We start from the raw sequence: 25,121 nt of genomic DNA, 5'->3' as shown, positions 1-25,121 counted from the left end.
ACAAGAGACGTGGAAGATCTAATGTACAGGGAAGACATTTTTCTGCGGCCGTATACACAGATTGTAAAGAACTTTTGAAACACATACACATTAGGGAAAGATAGAGATGACTCTTCCCCAATGTCTCATTTTTTCTTCTGACCTCTAGCTCATTGCTCCCCCATGTAGTTGCTGTCTTTTGATTGTGTACCAGTGACAAGTGTTTACAAATTGGGGTTACACAGAAGCAAAGTAAAAATGCATTCAGGTCACAGACAGAAAGAAGAACTGAAAAAACTTACAGACAAATTGGAGTTCGTCACAAACAAAAACAGCTGATTTTTTTTTCTAACCTTTTTCTTTTCTTTTCTTTTTTTTAGGCTGATAAAAAGTGACTGGACTTCTCACACTGGGACTTTCACAGACAGAAGCAACAGACAAAGCCAATGCTAAAAGACTTGAAGCAAGGAAAGTGAGTTGGTTTGGCTCTGGATTGTACTGAAGTAATGAAAACAGAAAAGAGTGAAGACGGCGTGGAGAGGAGGGTGGAAGGTACTCACGAATGGTTAAATCCATCACTTGAGAGGCCAAGCAGAAGACAGGATGCTCATACATTTCTCTCTTTTTCCCTATAAAAGAGGATTTGGGCATGCAAGAGGCTTAGGTCAGAGGTAAAGAGGTTATAGGTCATAGGTCAGAGGAAAACTTTACATTAGCTCAAAAGGAAAGTAGCTGTAGAGTATTTTGGGATACACACAGGAAAAATAATAATTAAAAAAAAAAAGATTTAAAATTGGAGGTTTACTGGATTAACCATTCAGCATGCTCATGAGTCACAAAAGAGATTGTGACCATGATTCTAAAGGTTTGTTCTGAATTGTTTGCAGGAATATAATGATCAGAACGTCATGAATAGAAGGAAATAGAATTTGATTGATTTAAGGCTCCAAGATACTAAGGAGTTTAGCCTTCAGTATCTAAGGCTTTCACAGGTATTTCTTCATAAACATAGCCTCAAGCAGCATTGCTGTGAAATTGTTTCTTATCTTAATTTTAATGCACTCAGGCTAGTTAGACCTCGAAGGAGGCATTTGGTTTCCAAATTGTAGACTCCACTGTAGAAATGGTCAAACAATGGTTATTGTTTTTAAGTAAAAAAAAAAAAGGAGCAGAAAAAAGCAAAGAGGAACTCAGAGTGAGCGGACTATGCTCATGAGAGAAAACCTGAAGCATGCAGCTTGCGGATGTTGGGTTGTTTGGAATTAACAATCCCAGCATGCTCTGAAACGGATGCAACCACTTTTTATAGCGGCAGCATAGAAAAGTGGCTGAACCAACCACGAACAGGGAAGGAGAGAAGCAGAAGAGAGCAGGTAGTGTGGGATGAAGTACTTCTCCGAAAACAATAGCTGGAATTCAAAACGAAACAGAAAAATAAAACAAATAAATAAAAAAAAGTTTGTTGCTTCAAAGTTTCCCAGACCTAAAAGTCACAGTGCCAAAAAAGAGGGCAAGGTAATTAAAGACAACCAAGAAGAATTGAGGCACCAAAGGAAAGTACACGCTAACTGTTCTACGTTTTGGGAAATGAATGCATTTTTACTTACAGATCATAAAGTTTGTTTTTGCATAGATATATCTGAAAGAAGAGAGCAAAGCTTACCGACAGAGTTAGTGAGCGTTACACAGAGACCTAGGGAGTCCAGTGTCCATTCAAAAGGAAAGTCGCAACAACAACAACAACCCCAAAACTGCCTCAGAACTGGAGTTCTCCCATGTCCTCGTGCAGCATATTTAAACATTGAATTTTTTAACAGAGTTCACCAATTAAAACCATTCTGTGAAGTCGAGTGCTTTGATAAATTGCTTGATAGCACAGTGCTCAAGAGACCTGCGTTCCTTCTCTATTTTCATCGCTCATTACCAAGTCAAGAGTTGATAAACATCCTTTTAGTGCCCAATTCTTAAGCGTTTCTCACTGGATGCATAACAATGAATTCATTACCACTGGTACACAATTTGCATTGTCAACGTGGGGGGGGGGGGACATTGAAAAAGAGAGGAGGTGTATAATCTACAGACCCTGGAAATATGGGGCATATCACAATAATCCAGTCCTTATGACCAGCAAGGACTATGGAAAGAAAAAAAAATGAACGGTGATATTGTTTCCTCTAGCATTATTATTTGAAGCAAACGAGAACATTGCTTTTTTAAAGCAAAGCTTCATAACACATGACAAGAACCCCAAATCCACAGCACATAATTCAATTTATACATCTAACAGCAAGGCATTTGTCGTGTTGTGTAGGAGTTTCAAATTACTGTACAGCAGCCAAAAAGGTAACAATGAAAACTCATTAATGTGTAAAGATCTATCTGCATGTATAGAATTCCTGCCAAAAGCATATCTTCAAGCAAGTTTAAAAATGTCTTTTTGATAGCTACATGTGTCTCTGGTCACTAGTTGTTATTCCTTCCTAACGTAAAAGGTCAATAATATCAGCTGTGGCGAATTTAGAGTGACAAGAATGAAATCTGATGCAAGTGCAGGGCCAACTGATTTGACAAGATCTGCTATGCATAAAAGGGGAGGTGGCAAAGCATTACCCAGGAAAAATAAATAAATAGACATCCTAAGCTGGCTTACAAATGAGTGTGCACAGTTAAAACTATTTAATTTCTGATATTTCCATTGTTTCATGAACTCTGCTGTCACAAGCAATTAGCTGCGTTTCCCATTCCAGTTACAAAACATGACATACTATGTTGATCCCAATGGTTGTTTTCTAGGAAAACAACAACACAACACATATGAATATTGTACAAGTGACCAAACATGCTTACTCTCCGACAAAGTAATTACCCTGTGTACCATTTCATGTTCTTAAAAAAAGAGAGGAAGATTTTACCCTAGCCTTATTTACCCTGCAAGCTATGGCATATTTTGATTTTATTTATTTTCTTTTTCTTCTTCTTTTTTTTAAAAAGCAGCTTAGTCGTCTCACTGAAACAGGAAACCAGTGTTAATTTTAGTAGTAAAATCGCCTTACCTTCAATTTTGGCATACTCTGAGAGCCGTGTATAGTTAGTCAATGCAGCTTGCTCTAAGCATTTACGGATGACGGTCTTTACCTCCTCTTGAGGGACTGGAGTAACTATGTCTTTCATCAGAACCTTGATACAAGAAACACTGATTTGTTGTGTCATCTTGAAATTAACTGCTTTTGTTTTCAATTTCACCCACCTAAAGGATTTCAAAGGGTTCACAGTGCCCTTTGTCTCCCTCTACTGGTTAGAACACAGGCAGCAATAGCCCATTGCATCTTGGGAACTATTGAACCTGATCACCCTGGCCCATGGTTTTGTGTTTTGCATTTTGAAAGAGAGTGTGACGAAGTGGGCTGCTAGGAGTGGGAATCCAGCAACATCTGGATGGCACTATATTTAGGCTACCTGTGCATTAGATGTTAAGATAAATTATCGGTTCACAAGGTTCATTATTATTAGATGTACGGATTAATTGCACCAGCCCTAAAGTACTTGTTCAATTAGAGCTGAGTTCAATAAGAGTTCAGGTTTTTCTGCTAGCAGGATAAAACGATGACTTTATGACACAGAAAATTGCAATCAGAATTCTGGGTGTCATAAAATATCCACGTGTACGTGAAGCTTTAAGCTATTGTTGTTCATAGAGTCAGGAGAGGCCAAGAGGTAACCCGGCCCAACCAAACCCACCCATGAAATCTGGACCACGGTGTGCCCCCAAGTAGAGAGAGCAGGTGCACTGAAGAATGCTGCTCAAATTAAACGACATACACAAACATGCCAGGAGATGAAACGCCCCTTCGCCCACTCATTTCCAATGTGATTGGAATCAAAATGGCATCCAGACTCCAAATATATAACCGAAGTCAATATAAACCCCGCTGAATGAAAAGAGCCAAATATGAGAACTGGATTGATTTATTTTTAACCAACCTTTCAGGACCCTTATGCTTACCCTTTCCAGGAGTGATAGTGTGGCTTTTAAAGCGCCTTCTGGTCGGCCGAATGGAAAGCAATACCTAGGGTAAATACATAGCATTTTTGGATATGTGCAAAATGTTTTAAAAGCTAACAAATGATTTACACCCATACTGCAAGTCCCAGTCACTCCCCGCTATGTGTTTCAAAGTGAATAAGGAAAACAAGGCGGGCAGAGGAGCAGGGCGGGGCGGGGAGAGGAAGAAATTGCTATTTTGGTTTTGAAACTGAAATAGCATTACTTTATAAAAAAACCAAAACCCCAATCTTCTGGCTGCTTTTAGTTAATGAGTACTGACAAGATAAAAACAGAAAATGGCAATTGTTTAGAACATAGAGACATTCCACTGTAGACTTCTATTCTAAACCTTTAATGGCAAAAATGCACACATAAATCAATTTTACATTTTCTGTGTAACATCTCTATGACTGACTGTCAGTGCCATCTATATGCTAACCTATAGTACGCTAAAATCACTTTAAAAGTTCCCGTTGTTTATGCAAGTAATCATCACTGCAGCATCTGAAACGCAGCAAGTTGGCTCTTTGTCTGGAAGGTGAAACATCAGTCATTACCTAAAATGTGTGATTTGATTTTCCAATAACAACCGCAGCCTCTCTTTGATTTCTTCAAACCGCTCTTTTTCTTCTACTGTTACAGTTCCTATTCCATCAGGCCTGGAGGAGAAAAGCTATGAATAAGTTGCATTTTACCTCATGACTTTTATGAATCATCAGCACTGTAATCCATCACATTATAGTCAAAACAATTATACAAATAAATTAGAGTATTTGAATATTGGGTTTCCAGACTCGGATTACCTGAAATCAGTGGCTTCACATCAAAGTTCTTGAAGACTCTAAAGCTCTCCATGAGCAGGGACTACTCTAGGGATGCGGTCACAGTATCTGCACTTTCCTTAAGTACCAGAGAGCCTGAATAGCACTTGTGTTGTTGGTTTTTTCTTTTTTTGGGGGGGGGGGACCTGTGGTCCTTTAAATATAGTTGGGCTCCAGCTTCCATCAGCCCCAGACAGCACAGCAAGTGGCTAACATTGACAGGGATTATATTCCTGTTATATTCCTGCATTGCAGGGGGTTGGACTAGATGACTCCGGGACTCCCTTCCAACTCCACATATGATACCTGGAGGGTCACAGGGCCCCCATCCCTGGAGTACCCCCATTCACTTCAAGGTCACTGCTAGTTCCATGTACACCTCCCTTGTGTGAGTGTAACATTTCGCCCCACACTGGGCACCCCTGCTGGGTTGAAATTCTTGGATGGTATTCACTGCAGACTCAATAAAGGCACAGGGCCAAGGCAGTAAACTGTGTTGCCACATGTAACTCGTGTGGGAGCAAATCTCTGAATATCATATATTTCTTCATACCTAAGAGACTGCCTTTACCCATGTGAACCTGCACCTAACCTGAGGTCATCATCTGAGGCCCATATCTGTAAGCCACCTCTGAATCAGGTCTGCAGGGTGGCGACTGCTCTTCACAGGTGAGCCCATATGGTGACATGATTTTGGCAACAAGCAAAAACAGCTTCATTCTCTGCTGCAGAATCATTCTGCTACCCACCAGCCCCTTCCAGTCTCATGTGATGTACAGTACTTAGGCAGAACTCACTTAAAGTGACAGGGTCCCCATTATGGGGCAGGGTAGAAAGCTACTGCTTGGAAGGGCGGAACTTGTGTGTGAGTGGGACTCACACCAGTTTAGATCCTGGCCTATTTGCTTTCAGCTATTAGGATCAAAGGTGTGAGATGATGCAGAGCGAGGAAGTACAAACACAAGGAGGAGTGAGGTTTTTCTCCTGTGGAAGTGTCTGTGCTTCTTTTGAAAGCAGCAAAATAAGCAGAGTTCTTCCTACGTGCAGAATGCAGTTCTTTGAACAACGCCTAGTAATACCAAATTAATTATTTTACCTCAGCAAGTTATGTGTTGCTGTGAAACTCCCACCCATGTGCAAAGCAGTTAAGCACAAGTTGACTTAAATCTGTCAGTTTGCATTTCTTAGTGCAGAAAGTATTGATCTGATGTGTAGAGATCTTTCCTATTCTACTTAATTCAAGAGGGTTCTGGACGTTTCTCTGTGTGAAAGAAATAAGCAGAAGGTTCCTGATGTTTGGGTTATTCCTTCAGAGAAGAAGAAAGAGAAGAAGAAGAAGAAGAAGAAGAAGAAGAAGAAGAAGAAGAAGAGGTGTTTGGATTTGATATCCCGCTTTTCACTACCCGAAGGAGTCTCAAGGGGGCTAACAATCTCCTTTCCCTTCCTCGCCCACAACAAACACTCTGTGAGGTGAGTGGGGCTGAGAGACTTCAGAGAAGTGTGACTAGCCCAAGGTCACCCAGCAGCTGCATGTGGAGGAGTGGAGACACGAACCCGGTTCCCCAGATTACGTGTCTACCGCTCTTAACCACTACACCACACTGGCTGAGAACAGTTGGTTTAAACTGGTTCTGTTATCTCTTTCAGTCATGGTCATGCTGACCACAGTCATACCTTGGGTTACGGCTGTTTCAGGTTGCGCGATTTCGGGTTGTGCACTGCGCCGAACCTGGAAGTAACAGAACGGGTTACTTCCGGGTTTCGGCACTCGCGCATGCGCAGAAGCGCTAAATTGCGCTTTGTGCATGCGCAGAAGCGCCGAATTGCATCGCACGTGTGTGTAGACGCAGCGGCGCAGGTTGCAAATGCTGCGGGTTGCGAACGCGCCTCCCGTACGGATCACGTTCGCAACCCGAGTGTCCACTGTATAAAAGTAGGGCAAAGGAGCCTGGGTTTCACTTTCTCTTTCTTCTGGTGTGGCATTCTGTACATAGTATGCTTAGTGTTAAGGTTTAGTCTTATTGTAAGTTATTGTAAGTTTAAGTTAAAGTCTGCTGCAACTGGATTTCTTATGGACGGTGCCAATCCTGAATGTATTGGATTTGTGACCATTATGCTCATTTGCCTTCAGTAGCAGTAAAGCTCTGCTGGATGAAATACAATTGCCTCTGGTCTATTTTTGGGGAATCCTGCAAGGTGTTTAAGTTGTTACTCTGCTAACTATACACTGGAATCTACTCTGGATCAATACTGAGTAGAATTTCATGACAAAACCAAAGTGCTCTGCTTTAACTGTTATGCCAGGGGTGGGGAACTTCAAAATGCAGCCCTCCTGTTCTCTCTGCCTGATCCTAGGAACTTTCTCCAAGCCACATCTCTCCCCAAGCTACAGCTTGTACTGGTCCTGCTGTGCACTGACCACGAGTGCTTCTACCTGGTTGGGATGTATCCTTGAACCCGCAATATTGCCTTTTGTTTTGCCTGGAAGGAGAGCAAGGAGTGAGTCTCTCTGTGTGTAGACACTAGCTTACCACACAATGGTAAAATTTACATTTGCTGCTCCACCCACTAACTTTTGCCCCTGGTCCCACATACCATTGGCATGTAGCCCCTGAAAGGTTGCCCACAATGGAATGTGGCCCTCAGGCTGAAAACAGTCCCCCATTCTATGATCCCTCTGTTACATGGATGTGGTCGACAAAAACCAAAGGCAAAAGCCAAGACTGTGGATCCGAGGAATTGTGCAAATTCTGTGTATACTCAAATTGGCTTAGAATCATAGAGTTGGAAGAGACCACAAGGGCCATCCAGTCATATGCTGTTCTATTGAATAATCCATGCAAAAGGTAATGCACTACTCTAATCCATTCTAGGAAATAAGTCAACAAACCAGACAATTAGCAACACTATTTCCTACTACTGGCAATTTCCTAGTGTGTGGACTTGTGTGTTAGTACTCAGTTTGTAACTGTAAGTCTCTCTCTCTCTCTGTTAGGAAGAGTAATGGAAGAAGTCTTAAAACTGAACAAATGTTCTTACTTAAAGGCCTCCTCCCGTGTTTGGATTAAAGCTTTGTAAACCCTTCGTATTAGACTAGTTTGGCTGTACAAAAGACTTGGCAAGGGATTACAAAGCTTCTAATGAACCTCCTGTCAGGGGTTAATTGGTAAGCTTTATTTTTCCTTTTAATGAATCAGAATGCTCCTAACTTTTTATACATATATAAAATACAATCTGTACAGTCAATATTTCATTGACCTAAAGATGCAGAAACCTCAAAATATAATAAATATTAGCACTTGATGTTAAATATGGTTAAAACTCACCCATTTAAAACAAAGGCATTATATACACTTTGGAAATGTATTTTTGTCTTTTTTATTTAAAATGATGAAGTGAATTTTAAACACTCAAAAATAAACACTCATATAATTGGGTTGCCCATCACTAATCCTGTATATATATGTCCTATTGAAGAAAAGAGAGATTTACCGGTACATGTTTGATAGTTTCCCAGCCCATGTACGTATTTAGATTATTCTATGGTATTACTGTTTGAATTCAGTATACATTTTATACACCAAGCTTGGGTGAATAAAAATATTGATTTAGGCCTCAACTGGAAACATCACTAGGAGAAGACATAAAGCAGTACAAAAGTATATTGTTTTGGCCTCATTTTTGCTTAAATATATAGTTGTATGAAAATTTAGCAGGCTGTTTATAGTTTGAAACATTTAACTACTGAAACACTTAGAATGTTTTAAAATTCCTTATTCTAGAAAATGTTACCACTAAAGTTGCAGTCTTAGAATCACTTACCTGGAAGTAAGCCCCATTGAGCTAAATGGGGCTTACTTCTGAGTAGGCATGTTTCAGATTGCAGGGTGTGTTTTTGTTTTATAGTAAGTGAGCATTCCTACAATAAGACAAAAGTGAAAGCATAGAGTTTCAACTCACAGTGCTTGGAGATGCTCTGCAAAAGGCCAAATGGAAGGCCTCATTGTAATTTCAAAGAGATATGCAAGCACAGAACCTTAACTGCTCAAAATGAAGGGTACTGCTAATTTTCAAATCAACTGCTTATTTTAGAGAAGGTCCGTTTAACTAAAAGTAATTCTCAAACTAATTAGGGACGGCAGCCTAAGATATAGGAAATATTTGTTTACTGAGATAAATTAAAAGGTTTGAAAGACAAATGCCAGGCAAGCACACAAGTTATGTTGTTGATGTGATAATTGTAGCTATCACTTGATAACCTGAACGTGTGAAACTGTTACCACTAGTTATTGCATGATCAAGTTATTACAGATCATTGCCTCTTGTCAGGCACTTGCCCAATAAGGGAAAAATCCAAGATAGGAGGTGATAAGCCCATCATGTGTAGTTGCCCATCTCATGTTGTCAAACTATTATTAAACGAAATGTGTGATTTTTTCCCTGATTGCAGCAATAACCTATGAAGTGTGTTACTGAAAATGTCTTGACATGAGTCTAAATGCAGAAGAAAACAAAATGTGGCTCAAAAACTTGTTCTTTTACTGTACTCCTTTCGTTTTAAAGACATCAATTTAGAACTTATGGTGAACCCTACATGCTTACTACGGAGAGAGAGCTGCTTCTTCCAAAGAAGACAAAATGGTAACCACAGACTACAGATGGCAATGGCTGACACTCTGATTCTGAACACATTGCAGGAGAAAGTACTTCCAATTGTGTTTGGGGTCAGAGCACCAGACTGCTGCTTATTTTGCTGCACTCCACAAAACACTACCGAGCCACTCCTTTTGTAGGCTCAAGGAAGTTTACTAGAGCATTAAAACTAGCACTGTGCTGAAACCTGCCGCCCAATTTCTTTAAAGCTTTCTTCCCCCACAAAAGTGGTCTCCATTTTTCTGCAGAGCTGAGCACACTTTAGTGGTGACTGAGGGTGTGTTGGGTATATATTTTTCTTTCCACTGAACATTTCCCCAGCACTCCCCTGTCCTGGATGTAATTTAACCAGAATACTAAATATGTACCTACAGGTATATCTGTATATCTATCGATTTGTGAATTAGCTTGGGTCTCCCAAGCTGCTTGAGAAAAAACCTTTACTTTACCAATAATAAAGAGAATATTGGAGTACCTGAAGGAGCTCTCCATTGAGAGACCCCTGAGAAGGAAGGTGCTGGCAGTGGGGAGTGCTGATGCCTTGCTGGCCTCACCCTGAATGCCTGGATACTCCCGAGCATTTTCAGGTACATCCACTGCTGTTTGAATGCATGGGGATTGTACTGTAGTTTCCAGTCCCTCCCAATCCTTTTTTTTTTTTTTAATGTGGGAGCTACTAGAAGCTAGAGTTGCAACTAAACTGTAGCAGCATCAGGAAGCTGCCACAGGTCAGTGGCCAGTGAGGGGATGGGACAGAACAACTGGGTAGAATCACTGCAGCAGCTCCATGTTGTTGAAGTGACTGGGTCTGGATCAAGTTCAGCGTGGGACAGTGATAACTGTGAGAGTGGGTCATGATCTAGCAGAATCCAGGTTGGCTCTGCATGACCCACCACCTACCACTGGAAGGTCCTGTTTTGGGGCTTTCCGCTGGGTTAAGGTACCACCAAGGGACTTTCTGGATGGGTGCATCCAAGGAATTATGCTTGGCAGCTCAGTTGGAAAAACGTGATGCTTCAACTCAGTCCAACCCCACCTGCCCAGTTTGGTATAAGGCGGTGTGTGTGTGTGTGTGTGTGTGTGTGTGTTAATTGCGCTGTCACTCATTAAATCATGTGAAAACTACTTGTGAAACATAATACGTCTGCACAGCTGTCCTTACATTATTATTATTATTATTTTAAAAAATTGTATTCACGACACTAGACGGAATTAATAATGATAAATATCACAGCTGGCTTCTGTGTATCATGTAGCAACAAACTTCAGACAATCTACAGGTCAACTGTAGCCATTTTTGGAGCCGCCTGGATGTCTGGAAGGGCCTGCCAACTAAGAGCCATCACAACTGCAAGGACTTCCTTTCTCAAACAGCTGTGGACTATATTACATCTGACATGACGGGCATCTCTTGAATCTACCTTTCAAACATTCGGCAAACCATTTTCTCACTGTCCTTCACAAAGTTGACATTTTCAGCAGCATGATAGGAAAGATGTCATGTCGGCTGCTTTTCAAGTTCTTGTCACAGTGGTTAGCACCAGTTCTGTCATCTTTACTCTCCTCACAATCCCCCATCTTTAGCCATGTCACAAATAATAATACTTCCAATGTTTTTTGTCAAATTTCAAATACTACCACCCAGCTGCACATCTTTTGGAAATTTATGAGTTATGTTAATTCTTGTTGCTCATCTCCCCAGAAGCTGAAGCAACATGATTTCATTAATTAAGTACAAATCTGTAGACGGCACCATGATTATATAAACATAAATTAAAAGCCCTGCACTTATTTTTATATACTTGAAGGGAAATGGAACCATTGTCATTAATGATCGTATTATCTCATTTTATATATGTGTGCTTTCTCCCGCCTTCAAATTAATGTTTGGAGTATTCCTGCTCTTACGATTTCCTTTTCTCTGCTGCATTCAGAACATTCTCTTGTTGCAAAGCAAGCAGTCAAAGGCATTAGAATATAATCAAAAGGCATTATCTGTGGGAGAAGAAATCCACATTTCCGCTGTAGATGTGTGTGTGTGTTTAGGTGCCACTTCCGAGACATTTCAATATTTGATATTTACAAGTGTAATCACAGGTTTCTGCTGCTTGTGCAATTTGTATTTTACCTTTTTATGTCCAATGATTTTTAAAAAAATGTGCACATAATGTCACATTTAATGTAGTTATGTCATGCTTGGATCCAGATCAGGAATACAAAACATGAGGGAGGACAGAAACAGTGCACAGAAACGTCAGACTTGTGGTGTCTGTAAATCTCTATGTAGTCACACAAAGAATTGCCGACATGTTACAGTGCCTGCACCTCTATATGAATTTAGGTCAACCTACAGAATTGGAAATATCTCAGACTTGAACGGTAGCAGATTCCACCCCATTTGATACTGTTTGGATTCTGCTAGAGAAATTAATAGGGCATAATAGTACAGATGGGTGTTGGGGGGGGGGGAGAAAAAGGAGGTTGGGATAGTGCCAGGAAAAGGTGCCTTTATGATGAGATATTAAAACCCTAAATTAGCTGTTCATAGTGTGCATTTTAAAAATATTGTAAACACATTACACGAGAAGCTAAAATGTTCCTGTCTACTCCTAATATTACTCATTGACTAATTATTAATCAGCCCCAAAAGAAATATTTTTGAAGCGAGTTGTCAAGTTTAAAAATAAATGGTCTCGTGGCAAAGACAATATTCCCCCACCCCGACTGCTTCTTTGTGCAAATCGCAGGGTTAATTATAAATTATAATTAGGACCAGAGGTCCTAAGGCCACAATTTCTTTCTGGAAACCCCACCTCCCCCACCATGCCCTTTTCTAATTGTACACGGTGCCTCGGGGGCTAGTTATGCTGCTCAAGCAAATATATCAGAATCATTTCTTTTAAACCAAGGAGTACTATACGAGGCAATGGCATGCATTTGTGTGCAATTATAAATACACATTATAGCTCTTTGGGGTTAATCCCTTTGACATTTGCCTGTTCCAGCGTGGCTTTGAAATGAACACATAGTGTCTTTTACACCTTTCATGATAACCTCGCCCTGTTCTTGGGAAAACATGCCCATTAGTAGGCATGTACAACCAGATAAATACCTGATCCGAACTTTAAAGGATCAAAGCCATCTTTCCTTTCCTTTTTTCTACACCATGGCCCCTTGAAAGTGTTTTGCGGTGCAGAGGACTTACAATACCTGTGACTATTATGATGCAAAGAGCATGTCCAGATGGCTGCCTGCCTGGCTGTAAGCCCAGGCGTATTGTGTTATTACATAACCATGTCACATCAGAAATGCAGCTGTTACCGGCAAAGGGCGAATTGAGTGCTGCTCCCATAATGCATGACCACACCTGGTTTTATCTACTGGTTCTTGCCTGTTCTGCTGCAACCATGCCCTCACGTCACATGGGAAAACTTTGAATGAGACATTATGAAGGGGGCTAATGTGCATACTTGGCCATTGCTGTATTTTTGTGTCTAACATAGGCAGAGCTATAGATCTGATTTCTCTTGCATTGCTCAAGGCCGACACCCACTATTTGGGTGAGCAGCATCTTCATTAGTACCTCTCATAGAAACTCTCTTATACGTATATGAAGGTCAAGTTAACATATGAAGAGCCTTTCTGAATCACGCCAAATGGCTGAATAGTTCAGTCGCTGGAGCATGGGACTCTTAATCTCAGGATCGTGGGTTCGAGCCCCACGCTGGGTGAAAGATTTCTGTATTGCAAGGCATTGGACTAGAACAGGCATAGGCAAACTCGGCCCTCCAGATGTTTTGGGACTACAACTCCCATCATCCCTAGCTAACAGGACCAGTGGTCAGGGATGATGGGAATTGTAGTCTCAAAACATCTGGAGGGCCGAGTTTCCTATGCCTGTACTAGAAGACCCTAGTGGTAACTTCCAATCTACGATTCTATGAAATCTGCTCCAGAGCCCTGTTTCCTGTAGTGAATATCCAAGTAAGAATATAAGTAGAGCTCTATTGGATCAGACCAAAGGCCTATCTGGTCCAGCATCTCTCTTCCCCCCCCCCCCAAAAAAATTAGCCAACCAGAAGTCCACGAGAAGGCCACCAGCACAAGAGCACTTTCTACTATTGTTCTCTGTATTCAGAGACACACTGCCTCAGGTCCTGGAGGTAACTGGGAGATATTGATATAACAGTTTAGAACAGGACTTTTAACCAGTGGTGCTTCACAGGATATCAGGCGGTATAAGCAGTACTGCTTGAAAAGCACAAGGTTAGAATGATGGACTAAGATTGGAGAAGGGCCATAGTTCAGGGGTAGAACACATGCTTTAAAAACAGAAGGCCCAAGGTTCGACCCCCTTGCGTCTCCAGATAGGACTGGGGAAATACTTCTTTCTGAATTCCCCGAGAGCCAGTGTCAGCCAGTGTAGACAACACTGAGCTAGATGGACCCTATGTTCCCAAGAGAGGCCCAGATTCAAATCCTCACTCAGCCAAGAATCTTCCCAGATGACCGTGAGCAAATAAGTCTCTCTTAGGCCTCACCTTACCATCACACAGTTGTTGTGTGAATAACAAGGATAGGTATTGCCTTGAGCTTCTTGGAAGAAAGGCGGGACAAAAAAGAAAAGAAAGCGTTTATATATTTAAAAAGGGTTTGTGCACAAAGAAGTACTTCCTATTTTAATTAATATGTATAAAATGATAAGGGGCCAGAGCGATGCTGCGCCAAATCAAGAAAGTGGGTTGCAGATGGGATTTTTGAAATGTTTGTTCATACTGTGCCCTCTTACTGATTCCCTGTCTTTGGACATGGTAAAGACTAGTACTTTTTTTTCTTAGATGACTGGATAAAGGAGGGTGTGACCAATACAAGAAAAATGGAAGAGGTGTTGGAAATGTGTGGTTTATTAAACCACACATGTTCTGAGTGAAGACTCTCTGGTTACAAATGCACTGTAACTTTAAAGCACATTTGAAGAATGTTTCAAGCTCCTCAAAGAATTCTGGGCACTGTAGTTTGTCCCTCAGTTACAATTCCCAGCAATCCTTAACAGACTCTCTGAGGGGCAAACTACAGTGCCCAGAATTCTGTGAGGGGGGAAAATGAGTTTTGGATGTGCTTCAGAGGTATAGTGTGGATGCAATCTTTGTTAGGGGCAGGACACCTTGCCTGAACTGGATTATACCAGTACAGCAAAGCAGGCCTGCAACCTACAGCCATTCATTACGGAGGCAGGAAAGAGCCTAGTTTAAGGCAGAACAAGGAAGGTGCCTCCTAATACAGTCTCTCAGCTGAAATGTTCTTCAAAGAATCTCCCTCCAAGTGGTCAGAAAGGAAAGCGCCCTCAATGCTTTTTCTCACTGGATGGAGAGACTAGGGGGAATGTAGTGAATTAGTCCCAGTGCCTTTTGAGTAAAGAGTCTTTGTCAGGGGCACTCATTTACTTACTTACTTACTTACCTACTTACTTACTTACTTACGCATGCACAGTCAAGGTTTGGTCCAGGACAGAAAAGCAAAGCTTAAACCAGGCGTCGGCAAGGTTATCCGGCCATGGTCCGGACCAAGCCCACTGAGAGCATCTGCACATGTCCGTGGGGCCGAAAATCACTTCTGTGCATGTCCGTGACGCCAAAAATCGTGCCTGCGCAGAAGCGATTTCCAGCGTCTGGACATGCGCAGACGCAATTTCCAGTATCTGTGCAGGCGCAGACACAATTTTCGGCGCTGCTTGGCAAGTCGCCGCACCGGTTTAGCACAGTGCTCAAGGGGCTTGCCGAGCGGGCGGCTTGGTTGGCGGGCGGCTCGTGGGCCAGTAAAACAGCCTTCGTGGGCCGCATCTGGCTCACGGGCCAGAGGTTGCCGACCTCTGGCTTAAACTGTGGAAGGGAAGTCAGATGGTGTACAGTGATACCTCGGGTCCCAGACGCTTCAGGTTACAGACGCTTCAGGTTACAGACTCTGCTAACCCAGAAATAGTACCTCGGGTTAAGAACTTTACTTCACGATGAGAACAGAAATCGCATGGCAGTGGTGTGGCAGCAGTGGGAGGCCCCATTAGCTAAAGTGGTACCTCAGGTTAAGAACAGTTTCAGGTTAAGAACAGACCTCCAGAACGAATTAAGTTCTTAACCCGAGGTACCACTGTACAGTGAACAGGGCTGCATTTGCCTTGCTGACATCTGGACAGGGAGGCAAATTTGTAGCAGAGGCGGGAGGAGGGAGGGGTCCTTATTGCCACAGTATTTATGCTCCAAATACTGCACATACCCAAACTTTTCCAGAGTCTTATTACATGTCGATAAAGCAAAACTATAGGGGAATAGATATTCTGCCCAAAAAACTCTTAGGGGGAGGGGGCTAACCTTACATGCTAAAATAAAAGTAACACACACACACACACACACACACACACACACACAGACACACACACACACACACACACACTATAAACTATCCAAATGGTGCAAATGAACTACAGACAAATGTTAACAATTGTACAATTACTGCCATGTTTCTCTACTGTAACCATTCATTTCAGTGAGAGAGTGAAGCATGGTCTCAAGTCACTTCCACTGAGATGTACAGTACTTGAAAGGGATCTGCATGGATTGTGTCCAACACAAACAGGGGCCAATCCAGTTGGCCCCTTCTGCCTAGGGTTCGATGCACACAATTGTTCCCATATGTGTAGCACTCCACTCACAGAAGAGCTACCTGTAGGGCAAGGGGTGGATGGGTGGCATCCAATTCCTGAGCTGTGTGCAGAAGGAGGTGACAGTGGCAGGTGGCTTGTGCTTCAAGTCTTTAATTGTACGCCCCTTGGCTATCCTTGCTCATTTCTTCTATTTTAGGAATTTTACATCCCTAGATGAAAAGCAATGGAAATATAGAACCAATCCATTTCACACATAAATAAGCTTGCTGAATTCACACATAATGCTGATAATTATGATAATAAGATCGTGGAAGCTGAATACACTATCTATCTATCTATCTATCTATCTATCTATCTATCTATGTCCCAAAGAAGGAAATTCCATTATACATCTCAGGGAGAAGAAAAATAAAAAAGTTATATTATAAACTTAAAAATGACCTTCTGTGTTTTGATTTTCTAAGAAGCAGAAATAAAGCAAATACTATCATTGCCTGGAAAGCAGTTTTTCCTAATAAAACATCTAAGCAGTCAACTGACAAAATCTTCCCGGCAAAGTCTGAAAATATACAGTGCAAAACTCTCATTTTGCTTTGTAGACATTTCACATGATATGGCGCAAGGGTCACAGCTGAGCTAGAGGTGTATTTCTAACAGCAGCCATTTTATTCCTGTCCTGCACTGACACTGATCAGCTACCCCAGAACTGTATTCATGAAGCAGGACCCTGGATAGCATCTAGTTAGTTTCTTTCCTCTGATGGCCTGTCATTCTGTCAGTCCTGACCTTCAGGCTGTCCTGCACCATCTGAATCACATTCTCTCTGCACTTTCTCACTGACTGCAAGCTACTGTTGTCTCACTGTCTGACCTTAGACAAACACAATACAAACAGACAACCCACCTCAGCTCCATCACTGTCTATCGCTTACATGGGAGATTGATAGCCACACAGAATTCTCTCTCTTCGACCTTCATTACTAGAGTGGCATATTCTGACTGACAGCCAACCTCATTTCTCAGAAAGCTAAACTGCCAGTTGTTGGTGGTGTGATCTTTCCCCCCCTTTATTTCTTTCAAAAATCGCCTTCAATAAGCAAATGGATTTACGCACAAGTCTAACAAGAGGCATGCTAAACACACCTGCTCTTAGCCAGAGAAAACATGTTTTAAACCTTGAAAAACAGAGGGAGCAGGATGGAGAGAAACATCTAGACAGATGAAATAGTAATTAAGGCCACAGTTTTACACACTCTTACCTGGGATTAGTAAGCCATACTGAACTCAATGTTGCTTACTTCTGAGTAGACATGCATAGGATTGTATGGTAAGGCACGAAAGGTTTGCGATTTCTCACTGTCCAAAACTACAAGTGGAAATCAAGTGCCAATCTGTAAACCAGATACCCTAAGAAGAGCCATGCTGGACTATCACGACCCTGTTTTGTCTTCTGCTAGAAAGGATGTTCTGGCCCCACAGGGTCCAGTTATTTAGTGATAGCAAATCTCTCTATAGCAGGGGTCCCCAAACTAAGGCCCGGGGGCCAGATGTGGCCCAAGCGCCTTCTCAATCCGGCTCGCGGACGATCCAGGAATCAACATGTTTTTACATGAGTAGAATGTGTCCTTTTATTTAAAATGCATCTCTGGGTTATATGTGGGGCATAGGAATTCGTTCATATTTTTTTCCAAAATATAGTCCGCCCCCCCACAAGATCTGAGGGACAGTGGACCGGCCCCCTGCTGAAAAAGTTTGCTGACCCCTGCTCTATAGTATTAGTATTAAGTAGAAGGAATAATAATGCTGCTCCTTTAAGAAAATGTAGTGCCTTTCCCCTTTCCAGACCTTAAGGCAGGCTGGGAAATGAAGGCACAGTAATTTTCTAGTTTCTATTGGCTCTGCCCAGAGTGGGGAAAACCTCCCTCTCTGCTTTGCAACCTAGTTCAGTTTAGTTCTTGCAAGCCCAGGAAGAGGGATAAACTCACTTGTTCTTACAGAACTCCATAGACAACTTCCTAAGCACATTCATTCAAAGCCAAAGAAAAGCCTACTGGAATGTGAGTAAATATCTCTACATGTGCCTTGTGAACTTCAATAAAATGCATGTTTGAGAGCTTTGTGGAGTTTTGTTTATACTATCCTGATTGAGAGAAGAAGGAAGGACAGAACAAAAGAAGAAGCCATTGTGATGTGTTTGCGTACTTTAGAATTTGTTTGAGTGATCCTTTAACTTGCAGTGCTAATAGACTGAACTAGCATTTAAAAAATCACTTCAAGATCCACAGTTGGTACAACAGTTAACACAATGGCTTTGCGCACGATTACACACACACACACACACACTCTATAGCTACAGGCTTCATCAACAGATGCAAAAGTTGCTTTTATCAGCTGATTATATAGATTTCCAGTCATGCCTCCATCAACCATAATCCACACAGCTCAGACTGAGCCTTAAGTGTGTAAGTAATCAATACTCCAAAAGCTCTAAAAATTAAAAGCCCACCTCCTGCATAACTTAGCACAGGTAACCCACTGCCCCAAGTCTTGTGGAAATGTATGCATGAAGCTGTGGTTCACACAGCACGCCTGAAAATTTCCTCAGGCGCTTTGGAAAACTTCCACTTGCCTGTTCTGAACCATGAACCCTCCAGTCTTCTTGGTCCTTAAAGGTAAAGGGACCCCTGACCATTAGGTCCAGTCGTGTCCGATTCTGGGGTTGTGCCGCTCATCTCGGCGTACAGCTTCTGGGTCATGTGGCCAGATGACAAAGCTGCTTCTGGCGAACCAGAGCAGCGCACGGAAACGCCGTTTACCTTCCCGCTGGAGCGGTACCTATTTATCTACTTGAACTTTGACGTGCTTTTGAAGTGCTAGGTGGGCAGGAGCTGGGACCGAGCAACGCCAACCTTCTGATCAGCAAGCCCTAGGCTCCATGGTTTAACCCACAGTGCCACCCGCCACCTTACAAACAACAAAAAGGTGAAGAGCTGAGAACCTCCTACTCATGGGATAGCTCTGACTTCAAATCTAGGGATGTCCTTCAACTGGACTTTGAACAAGCTCTTTCTCAAAACCTCTGCATGGCCCACACATGTTTATATGCTACAGCCTGTATCTTGCTTATTCACCATGTTTCTCATGCTGTAAAGCTGCCAATTAGCTACTGGGTTAGATTGGTACTGGTGTACAAAACCCGATAGAGCTTGGGACCAGGATACCAGAATAAAAGATTGTCTCACCCCTTAAAAACCCAACCAATCACTGTATCCTACAGAAGAGGGCGTCTTCATCAGGAGGCCCATTCTGTAGGAACTGGGATTTCAGAAATAGACTGGAAAGAGAAGTGGCTGAATTGCAACTAATCACCAAACTTAAAACCATGGAGAAACCTGGTCTGAACAAAGACATTGGATTCTTATCTCATTATACATGACAAAGCTATCTTTAGCCATCTCACCCCTTGCCTTTCCCTGTAAGATCAATTGCAGTCGTAAGAGTCGTCAACAAGTTTTCCACACCTATCAGCTGATCACCCATTCCCACCACCCTTCTGAGTAATACCCCTCTCCACTCCCTCACTATATTTAAGGGTCTGGTGACTTCCGTTTCAGTGTATCTGAAGAAGTGTGCATGCACACGAAAGCTCATACCAAGAACAAACTTAGTTGGTCTCTAAGGTGCTACTGGAAGGAATTTTTTATTTTATTTTGTTTTGGGCCTTTAGTGTCACAGTACCTGCCCTTTAGAACTGCCTCCTGTTACATAGGCATCATCTCTATTACCTTTTCAGCACCTACTGAAGACCTTCCTTTTTCAATAAGACTTTGAAGTGGAGATTTTCATCCCAGTCTGTATCTGCACGGGATTTGAAGTTGTTTTTTTGTGGGTGTTTTTATTGCAGATTTTTTTTAATTGATGCATGTTTATTGTTAACTGCTTTGAGATGTTTCATGGGAAGTGATAGGCCCTACCTAAACGAATGGATAGATGGATGAGCGACTGAGTGAGAAACCCTGTGTTAGGGGTTGCATATGTGCTCATGGAACAGCATTAATACATTTGTGGTTTCCTTTTCTTTTTCTTGCTCATATTTCTTGAGGTCCAAGCCAGTGTGCTCAGTGGCTGATACGAAACTCTGCAGTGCAATCTTGTAAAACTGCTATTTCTTACCTTTTGGGCTCTGGAGGTGGCTGGGGTTTGGAATCTTTCCTCTTTTTGGACTCCTTTTTGGAATCCTTTTTTTGCTCTACTTCGACGGCTGGGGGATTATTTGCCACTGGCAGTATGGCACCAAGTATCTCTTCCATTTTTTGACTTTGGGACATGACAGGGATGGTTTTAAGTGAAAAGGTAAGGACAGCAGAAACGGAAAAAAAGAGGAAAAGTAACAAAAGAAAGTGTAACAGAAGAAATGAAAAGAAAACAAGCTAAAAGCAAATAATAGAAACAACAACAGTATTCTGATAATAAATGCCAACAGCAAACAAAAGAAGCAAATGAAAGCCATAACCAAAAAGAAAATATGGAGAAGCAAACTCTTGTTAGCCTGACAAGATGGATCAAATGAACTGTGACTTTAGTGGCAGCCTTATAATGTGAAATACCGGCAATGTGTATAATAATTCGTGATGATGTTTACCAGAGAGCTTACAAAAACACTTCATTATTTTATAACACTCTGCTATTCAGTAGCATATGCAGAGCAGAGTGTGATATCTCACTGTATAGAATGCAACTTCCAAAAACAAAACCATCAGTGCAACAATACTGTAGCTGTCTATAGAGAAAGGAAACTTATCTCAGCAACACTTTCAGGCGTAAAATCTACTGTTTAATCCTAAAAGGCTGGAGTGAGCTTGAAATGGCTGTGCAGCTATTGTGGCTGCCAAGTGGCAAAAGTGTTTTTGTGTTTTATTTTTAACTTTCCATAGATGTTCTGTCTGATTCACTGTAGCAGCTCAACTGACGGTCTGGCAAGGGAAGGTGAAAGATACTCGGAGTCGAGTGTGAATTTCATGCTCTTTATTCAGCTCATAGTAGTGAGGACTCTGTAGTTCCCCCAAAACGTTTGCTTTATATACACTATTTACACAATGGGCCCCACGTGATTGGCTAATTCCGGGATACTCCTGTATGCCAATCAGAGTGCAGATTCACTTCCACCTGGAGCTGGATTGGGTGGCTCCTGCGGACCAATCAGACTGCTGCAATCTCAATCCTATTGTTCTGGGACCAATCAGACTGCTGCAATCTCAATCCTATTGTTCTGGGACCAGTCAGACTGCTGCAATCTCAATCCTATTGTTCTGGGACCAGTCAGACTGCTGCAATCTCAATCCTATTGTTCTAGGACCAATCAGCCTGCTGCAGTTTGGATCCTATTCAACTCAGTACATAACAGAAGGTAACTGTGGACCTTATAGATTTGCAAAGCCCTGGTAGAATCTCATGTGTGGATAATTCACCATTATATTGAGAGATATTCTTAGTTCTGTACTGCATGTTAGTGGAAACAACAAGGCAGAAAGTAGTTAGCACCGGCCAATGGAAAGCCTTGCTTAAGTTTTACAAAGGACCTGGAAAAAAAGGCAGAAGGCTATTTATTACTGCTCCTTCCCCACTTCTCTTTCTCCTTTCATGATGTTAAAAATACCTGGAGGAAGGAGTCTCAGTTATTTCATCTCTGCTCTCTCCCATCCAATAAATACAGAAACTGCATGAAGACCCAAATGTATACATTTTTGTAAATAAACTCAAGTATATCTCGAAACATTCTGATACCTGTACATGTTTTAAAGGAGAGCTGGGGAACCTGCAGCCCAGCATATATTTGTTGGATTCCAATTCCCATCATCCTCAGCCAATATCCGGGGATGATGGGAGCTGTAGTCCAGCAACAGCTGGAAGGCCACAGATGTTCCCCATTCCAGACTTTAAAAAGAATGTTGATTTGAAACATGCTTCCCAAATAAAATAAGATATAATGATTATTTACAATCAAGTCATCAGAAGTCATCGTTAAGTTGCAAAGTGGCCAACGCTACATTAAAAAAACAAAATATGAACCTACATATCAAAACTATTCTTAACACACCAATTTCGCATCTCAGTTACACAAGTTGAGTCTTATATTCTTTATAGCAGAATATAAGACTTTTGTTTGTTAGTATTTAGCTGTCTATTCTCATCCAGATGAAAATGAAACAGGGCAAATTCATCGTACCCAATGAGAGATGCATTCTGCAGCATCACACTACCTTACTTCCCCCCCTCCCCCAAACTACGTCAAGCTATTTTCTTAAGTGAACAAAAAGCAACAGCCAACTGTTGGGATCTGTCTGCACTTGGTTCTTTGCTGCCTTCCTTTTGCTAACAACAAGCAAGTCAATTCTGCTGCCCAATATGTTGCGCATCATACGATAAGAAGAACACAGCCACAGGGAAGGAGCCGTTATGCATTAATGGCCAAATAAATCTGTACTGGAGACTTGCACCTCCCTGATGGAGACAAGCATGCCCTCCACTTACCTGTTGCCATGGACATGCGATGCACAAAAGGCAAAGCTGTAGTGAAGCAAGGTAGGGTCAATCATCGCTCCATTTTCTGCTCTCTCAAGCAAGTCGCTGAGGTAGCAGAGATGCCTGTGACAGCCTCTGACTCCGTTACGTGCACAGTACTCATCCAGCACAAATACCTGGCCGGGACTGAACCAGCCCTGTTTGGAAATAAGAGAGAATTTATTTCAAATGAAGGCAATAGATCTGGAAATGTGATGCTCAACAACAGAGACAACAACAAATGGAAACCTCTATAAAGAAAGTATTAGCAATGGAAATGAAATGCATTTGCAAACACACGAAGCTTGCATTATTGTAAGTAAGTAAATACAAATCCAATAACCTTCAGAAGTTGGCTGCAGAAACTTAATATCACAATGACAGAGTGTACATCAGATTCACCAAATTTCAGAAAGAATAAGAATTCGCACAGCTTTTACTACCGATCAGTTTGTTTATTACTTATTGCCTTGCTAAACACATGAACACACCCCAGCTGATAATCACCTTCTATTACTAGCATACAAACAAGTTTGTGGCTGACTGAAGCTATGAGTCAGGCACCTGCAAATTAAATGAATCACCCACAAGTCACCCATTCAGAGGGACAACCCCATTCTGATTGGCATTAATATAAAGCAGTGTTTTTCAACCTTTTTTGGGCAAAGGCACACTTGTTTCATGAAAAAAATCACGAGGCACACCACCATTAGAAAATGTTAAAAAAAATTAACTCTGTGCCTATATTGACTATATATAAAGTAATTTTTCATTTTTTCCCACGGCACACCAGGCAACATCTCGCGGCACACTAGTGTGCCGCGGAACAGTGGTTGAAAAACACTGATATAAAGCATCCAGCAGGAGAGAAAACAACAGGAAGAATTAACAGCACAGTGTCAGATAGATACCAGAAGTCCTAACATAATGTAAAGGCTTATCTAGTCCTGCAACTGGTATCACCAAAACCAACCCTTTGAACCTCTGCTTCATTCCAACAGGTGTGCACACACACCTGTTCCAACAAGGGCCTGTAGGCATACATGCCTATGTGCATGGGCTCTGGTTGTATGATTTGTACCCCTGTAAGAATGGAACATATGGCTCATGTGCACAGAACCTGTGCATGTCATGAGATACATGTCTAGACTTTGTATGGATGGCATCTGGAATGCATGGAGGTTAGGGCTAGGGATAGCAGTTGTGATCCCAATTGTCACCTCCGTGCACTCACCTGTGCGCAAAAATGAAATGTTTGCAAATAACTAAGGCCCCTCTAGTAAAAGAGAGGAAGAAAAGTCAACCAGATGCTATGGGCTAACTATGCCAGTGTGGTGTAGTGGTTAAGAGCAGTGGATTCGTAATCTGGTGAACTGGGCTCGCTTCCCCGCTCCTCCACATGCAGCTGCTGGGCGACCTTGGGCTAGTCTCGCTTCTCTGAAGTCTCTCAGCCTCACTCACCTCACACAGTGTTTGTTGTGGGGGAGGAAAGGAAATTAGATTGTTAGCCACTTTGAGACGCCTTAAGGGGAGTGAAATCCGGGATATCAAGTCCAAACTATTCTTCTTCTATGCAAATATAAGCTTACAACATATAAGCTTACAAATTACATACATAATTTTGCAACATGAACAAATACATAACTACAACGTAACAAAGATAGTCATAAACAATAAAAAATTATATAAATAAAAAAGATTTTAAAAACACACAACCAAACTCTAAAACTTCCACATAAATCATAACAAGATCTGAAATAAAGATGCAAAAAACCAACATCAACACCCCTTCCATCAAAACACGCCAGCCCGAGTCTGTTCAGCAGCCTCGGTTTTTGTAGCTGGAGTCAGTCACGACTTTGCCTTCCTAGGCCAGGTGGGAAAAAGGTCTGCAGGACAAGGAGCAGGTCTTTTAGGACTCACAGCCAAGGTGGTTTCTAAGGCTCAAGCTGTCTAAGAGTTTTTATATGTCAATACTAAGATCTTGGGAATGTGAATGGAATTTGATTAGAAGCCACTCTATATTCAGGTGTGATGAAAGCAAAGCAACATTATATTCCCAGCAGACCATCATGTTTGCCTCGAGTTGCTTTCTCAGAACAGTCTACAGGGCCACTGATCATGATAAGAAGTGTTATAATAGTGAAGTTTCAAGGTTGCAGAGGCATGAATTAATAGGGAAGCAACTTTGTAAATCTATCCCAGCATGCTAGAGCACGATACCACCGTTTTACGGTGGGAGAACATGTATTACGGTGACAGCGATGATGGCTTCTCAGGTAGACTGTCTCTCACCTAATCTGAAATTCTGTTAAGTATGATAACAAAGGCATTTTTTCAAAAACAAAAAAAAATCTTCAGTATTGATAGGGATGCTGAACAATTGATAAGATGTACATATATCG

General features: G+C 41.8%; 1 protein-coding gene across 1 annotated transcript in view; it reads right to left on the bottom strand.

Annotated features, from left to right (window-relative positions):
• The window catches only part of CADPS (calcium dependent secretion activator), a 337,985-nt gene that overhangs the window by 111,915 nt on the left and 200,949 nt on the right, over positions 1–25,121 (bottom strand). The window contains 5 exon segments of the mRNA XM_033141314.1: positions 540–608; positions 3,033–3,156; positions 3,983–4,046; positions 4,582–4,683; positions 22,687–22,874. Of these exon segments, the coding sequence (XP_032997205.1) occupies positions 540–608; positions 3,033–3,156; positions 3,983–4,046; positions 4,582–4,683; positions 22,687–22,874 (547 nt within the window).

The sequence above is a fragment of the Lacerta agilis genome, chromosome 2, assembly GCF_009819535.1.
Source record: "Lacerta agilis isolate rLacAgi1 chromosome 2, rLacAgi1.pri, whole genome shotgun sequence".
Classification (NCBI taxonomy): Eukaryota; Metazoa; Chordata; class Lepidosauria; order Squamata; family Lacertidae; genus Lacerta; species Lacerta agilis.
Note: the sequence above shows the minus strand (reverse complement) of the source record. Positions and strands in the feature narration are given on the sequence as shown.